The 6,229-nt window shown below is 48.0% G+C and overlaps 1 protein-coding gene across 3 annotated transcripts in view; it reads right to left on the bottom strand.

The window, feature by feature from the left end:
• LOC126298763 (uncharacterized) overlaps positions 1 to 6,018 on the bottom strand; it is a 367,391-nt gene extending 361,373 nt beyond the window's left edge. The window contains exon 1 of one of the 3 annotated variants that reach the window (XM_049990213.1): positions 5,278 to 6,018. In XM_049990213.1, the coding sequence (XP_049846170.1) occupies positions 5,278 to 5,443 (166 nt within the window). In that variant the 5' untranslated portion in view covers positions 5,444 to 6,018. The remainder of the gene's footprint in view (positions 1 to 5,277) is intronic. The other 2 variants (XM_049990215.1, XM_049990214.1) reach the window with 2 other exon arrangements.
• Between the last annotated feature and the right edge of the window lie 211 nt (positions 6,019 to 6,229).

The raw sequence follows: 6,229 nt of genomic DNA on the forward strand, positions 1-6,229 counted from the left end.
GACAGATTTCCCCGCTCTGTTCCACTCGCGGATAGCGCGAGGGAAAAACGACTGTCTAAGCGCCTCAGTACGAGCTCTTATTTCCCTTTTCTTTGAATGGTGATCATTGCGCGATCTGGAAGTTGGTGGTAATAATATATGCTCTACATCCTCGGTGAAGATCCGATTTCGGAATTTAGTGAGCAGCCCCTTCCGTTCAGCGCGTCGTCTATCTGCAAGTGTGTCCCACTTCAAACTTTCTATGAGATCTGTAACGCTCTCGCGATGGCTAAATGTACCAGTCACGAACCTTGCCGCTCTTCTTTGGACCCTCTTATTCTCTTGAATCAGACCCAACTGGTAAGGGTCCCATACAGACGAACAATACTCTAGGACTGGACAAACTAACGTATTGTAAGCAATTTCCTTTGTTCAAGGACTGCATCGCTTCATGATTCTACCACCAAGCCACAATCTAGAGTTCGCCTTGCCCCTTACTTGTGTAATCTGACAATTCCATTTGAGATCATTTCGAATAGTCACACCCAGATACTTGACGGTTGTTACCGCTTCCAAGGACTGGGCATCTATTTTGTACTCGTACATTAATGGGGATTTTCGCCTTGTTACACACAGTAGGTTACACTTATTGAGAGGTAGCTGCCAGTCATTACAGCACGCATTTATTTCCTGAAAATCCTCATTCATTTGTTCACAACTTTCGTGTGATACTACTTTCCTGCAGATTATAGCATCATCGGCAAACACTAATGCAGCTGCCAATACCAACAACCATATCGTTTATGTAAATCGTAAAAATCAGCGGACCTATCACGCTGCCCTAAGGCACATCTGAAGTCACGCCTGTTTCTGTTGAAGTCACTCCATTCAGGACGACATACTGCTCTCTGTCTGCCAGAAAACTTTCTATCCACTTGTATTCCACACGACCATTCAGAGTGTTTCACAATTCGTATAACAGCGTTGTACGCTTTGTAGAGAGGACGTGGTAGATAACGTTTTGATAAGGGATCCATGCCCATAAACGTACCGCTTGGATGTAAAGTAAGTTGACGATCCGATCACTTTCGAATTTTCCCCTTCGCGGTACGCCCACAAAATGACAAGAGGGCGCTGTTGTCAGCCGCTCTCGTAATTACGGCTACACACACCACTTTCGTCCGACTGCAAGAAACTGGTACTTTCGCAACTGGGATGGTTGACTGGGTTGCTCCACGCACGCACCGCACTCTCGAGTTGTAGGGTACGTTCTTCGTCATGGAGAAGAGAACCCGACGACGAGTACACGAAACTTTGCCCATGCCATGGGCTCCTGTACGAGATTTGCAAGTGATCCGATCTTAAAATTTTTTTTTTTGCATTTCCGGGCATGATTTCCTTATCAATGGTGTATCTACGAAGTCCCCACTACAACCCGTAGGAGCCTGTAATAGGAATTGTTAAACACCCTATACAATAAATGATTAAGGTTCTTCCATAGGAAATAGTCTCGTGGTTACATGGAATTTTATCAGGAAACAATCTTGGAATTGGTGCGACATTGATGGGTTTCCCTTGGTAACCACTTTAGCTGTTTCCTTCAGGACAACTACGGCATAAAACAAGGGTATCAAACAACGACACGAAGAGCAGTTCCATTTCATTTTGTGTCAAATACATTTCGTATCGATCCGAACAGCAATATCTCACATGAATACTATGAGGAGGAGAAGTATTGATGCTCCAGAATACTTTAAAATGTTAGCAACAAAATTTGTGAACTATAGTAAATACGAATACAAAATAAAGTCTGTTACCGTGGTGTGCCCTGCAGTAGCACTCTGGAATACGCATGCAATCACACTGGGCATCATCTAACATACTGTAAAACGGAAAAAGGAACACTCTGGGATTGCAAGAAAATGCATAACAGAACGTGTTCTTCAGTTCGTAACAACTATACTATTGTTTTGAGACGCGGGACAACTTTCTGTTGATGTGTTTATTAATAATGTGCGACTTCAGAAAAGAAAAGATGTCCTATTTGTACGGTATATGCAGCTCCAAAAATTTCTCTCCTGTCTTTTTCCTTGTACTGCCTTCAAACAGAAGAAAACGTAAAATTTCTCTGCAATAACGCATCTGTTGTTCATTTTTCATAATCTGGAAGTAGAGATATCCATCTTTAAAGGCTTCAAATGTGCAATATTTTCACATATACAGGAAGGTATGTAATGTACATAATATTTTCGCGATCTTGGCCAGGGGATGGAGCTTAATACGGTATTTAACCTCAGATAGAAGTAAGGACTCGAAGTAAAGAAGTTAGGTCGAGTGGGCATGGTTAAGAAAAGAGATGGAAGGGCGCATAGTGCTTGAACTCCAGAAAACATTAATGCAATAAGACGTTCATTTCAGCAGCCTGTAAAGATATCTGCTGGAAGACACCCTAGAGCTCTTCCGTTATCCGATCAGAGTGTGCGTCGAACTTTGCAACAGAACGTGCACTTTCGTCCATAAAAGATAGTCGTTGTTGAACAATTGTTTGAACGTAATTAAGACAGTTGTGTGACGTCATGCGCAAATATCCTTGAATATATGCCTGAAGATGTTGTGGTCCTTCGCAGCAATGAAACACACATGCACTGGAATATGTGACGGGGTTCATTCATTTCTCAAAATGGAAAGACATTCTGTTATTGGTACCATTTACATGTGTTGTTTGCAACATGACAATATTTTATCGTAAATATGGGTGTTCAGAATTTACTACTGACGTGTTCGTACCGAGTATGGCTTTGTGCAGACTCTTTTTCACTGCTACTAATTTTTATCTGCCGAGTAATCGATTAGTCGCTGCATTTAGCTGCAGCGGTTCAAAGCACTAAATTAGGAACGAGCAGCCCCCACAGTAAATTCACCGTTGTCCGAGTCTGCCGTATGGAGATGGGCCAGTTTATGCTTTGTGTTCTAGCTTTCTGTACCTATTAAGCGTTTTTAAAATAAATACAACTGAAATTTGGAAATAGGAAAATACGGTGATTTATTTTCGAGAAGGCGTTCGTACTGGCGAAGATGGAGACAGGTGGAAGGTAATGGTGAAATCCGTTCCCGACACCTAACACACTCCCCTTGGAAAGGAGTGTGACAGTTGCTGTGTGTACAATACCCATCAACGGATGGCTTACGGCCACTTGTCTCCGTGGCTAAGGTAGTTAACGTATGCTTGTGTAGTGGAGCTCGACTCCCAAGTACTTTATTCGAACGCTGCTGGTAGAAGAAATTTTCACCTTCGGTATTTAGTCGACAAGGGGAGGAGAGGTCGTGGCGTCAAGTTATTGATCAACAGACCTTGCACCAATGTCTTACAGTAAAACCTAGACCTCTCCACAGCGTGTCGCAGAGCATTGTTACTGATGATAGTCCGCCCGCCGAAAGGGGACTATATGGGTGTCGCACTATTCGTGAGAAGCAGGTTATGTGCTGGCGGCAGGATTCACTCTCTTTCCTTCATCCACAAAACAAGTCAAACACAGCTTTATACTCTACAAGTACTGTCAGCACGATGCAGGATAAGCACGTGACATCTCATAACATGTTGGAGGAAGGCAATGGGAAACCATCTACACTAGGACTTTGTCACGGAAAGCAATGCAGAGTTCCTGTAACTAGCACTTTGTTATGGAAAGCAATGTAGGATTCCTGTAACTGTTCCCAGTAGGCTACTGCTGAGTGCGAGGACTATAGAGATTCCGAATTTTACCACGAATAGTCGCGCAAAACTCGTATCTGTTGCCGTGGTCACTAACGCACGCCTTTGCGATGGTGCTTAACTCGGGGTTAAGCCGGTAAGAGACCTGGCGATTGTTACGGCGTCAAGTCCAGCGCTGGCACCCCAGTCGGAAACGAGAGAGCAGAGAGGGCGGTGAAGAAGACGTCAGCCAATTACAAGCTGACCGACCCCACTCCAGGACGACAACGCGGCGGCAGTGGCCTATATGCGAAGAGGACATAAGCGCCGACCAATTCTACGAGAAGCTTCAAGACCAGCGACCTGAATAGAACTATCAGAGCTCATTACCTTGTTCATACATTCTATGTAGCACAAACATGGAACTTTTATACTGACGAGATTTCTTATTTTATCTGTCGCCCTTTGCTTGCGACACATGTGTTTAACACAAAATATTGTCAGTTACTTTTCGTAATAAAACGTATTAATACGATTTGCTTGAATTGTTGTCTAGCAATCTGAGAAGGCAGGTTTCCCAGACGCCCCATATTCGACGACATAGGCAGGATTCCACTCCGTCTACAGGCCATAAGTGGCTCATCGGGACCATCCGACCGCCGTGTCATCCTCTGAGGAGGATGCGGATAGGAGGGGTGTGCGGTCAGCACACTGCTCTCCCGGCCGTTATGATGGTATTCTTGACCGAAGCCGCTACTATTCGGTCGAGCAGCTCCTCAATTGGCATCACAAGGCTGAGTGCACTCCGAAAAATGGCAACAGCGAGGCAGGATTCAACAGTGACAAAACACTTTCTCTGCGCCGACCGGTGTGGCCAACTTCTTAGGTCATCAGTAGCGTAGAACTTAGAACTACTTAAACCTAATTAACCTAACGACTTCACATACATCCATGCCCGAGGAAGGTTCGAACCTGCGACCGTAGCGGTCGCTCGGCTCCAGACTGTAGCGCCTAGAACCGCACGGCCACTCCGGCCGGCCAACACTACACTGCACAGGCACTCATCTATGTCATCCACACGACACAGACACACTCGACACTTTGTAACAATTCGGAGGAAGGCAATGGCAAACCAGCTCACGCAGAACGGCGATGCAGAATTCGTCCGTCAGCTCCCCTATACTCATTCCTCGAGTATGGTTCTGCTTTGATTTTGGTTCAAATGGTTCAAATGGCTCTGAGCACTATGGGACTTAACTGCCGAGGTTATAAGTCCCCTAGAACTTAGAACTACTTAAACCTAACCAACCTAAGGACATCACACACATCCATGTCCGAGGCAGGATTCGACCCTGCTACTGTAGCGGTCGCGCTGCCACTCCGGCCCGATTTGATTTTGAGTCATGAAAAGTTTTCTATGTAAGCCGGTACACCAGTGGCTCTCCTCCGCTTGCGGGCCAAATACTGCCTACGGAAATTTATCGAAACGTCACTAGAAACTATCATTCCAGCTCTAGCGCGAATTAGGGACGCCGAGACGCGAGCGGACTCGAGGTAATGTGCTATGCGTGGGTCGACGAAGAGGAAGTGTGCCGAGGTTGGCGTACCTGCGGTGGGCGTCAGGAAGATGTGCGTGCGGTAGGCGTGCGTCTCCATGGCGGTGTATCCCGGCTCTCGGCTGCGCCGCACGCCCCGACTCGAAGGCCCGAGGCGGCCGCCGTAGCCGCCGCCGTCCGAGTCGCCGTGGAAGTGCTTCCGGAACAGAATGTTCATCTTGCGCTTTTCACTGGCTCCGACGCGCGCTCTAGTCCATCCTTACCGCACCGGCCTTTCTGTCACGCCGGTTTCGAACACCTCCGTCTCACCTACGATTTCTATTTTGCGGACGGTCAGTGCTATAATCGCACCGTCTGTCACACGAGCACTGAGAACTTGTGACGGACGACGTATTTGTCAACAACTAGACACTAGACGATTCGAAGCTCGCGGGCGACTGTGTTGACAAGAAGAGGTCTGGCAACTGAAAGGGGGCGCTCGGGGTCTTGGCAGGCGGCCTGGCTGCACGGCCGGCGAGTGCCAGAGGTTGCGGCTCCCCGCCACTGGCCTGTCCTTCAAGTCTCCTATTGTTCGAGGCCCGAGCCGGCGAGTCTGACGCAAACCCTTCAAACTCCTCGAACTGGCAAGTTTCGCTTCTGCCGGCTTCGACCCGGCGCGGGCGGGCAGGTGTGTGGCGACTGGCGGCTGTATTTGTGAGCCGCGCCTCGCGCCCCGCCGACTGCGCAGGCCGCTGCGCCCCTCCACGCCGCCGCCGCCACGCCGCCTCTGCCGCGCCGCCGCGCGCCCAAAATACAGCGCCGCTCACTTATAAATACGTGTTCGCAAATTTCGCTAGCGGCATATTTAAACATAGCCGCGGAGGTGACGGGCTGGGGAATCGTTAACTCGCCCCCCGGCACTCGCGTCGGCCACTCTGCTCGGCCGTGCCTGCCTCGGCATACGATTCTCACCGACGGAGTTATTTTCGGTGCTGTCTGGATCCGGAACCAGACGAATAAGTTA

This window comes from Schistocerca gregaria, chromosome X (genome assembly GCF_023897955.1).
Source record: "Schistocerca gregaria isolate iqSchGreg1 chromosome X, iqSchGreg1.2, whole genome shotgun sequence".
Classification (NCBI taxonomy): domain Eukaryota; kingdom Metazoa; phylum Arthropoda; class Insecta; order Orthoptera; family Acrididae; genus Schistocerca; species Schistocerca gregaria.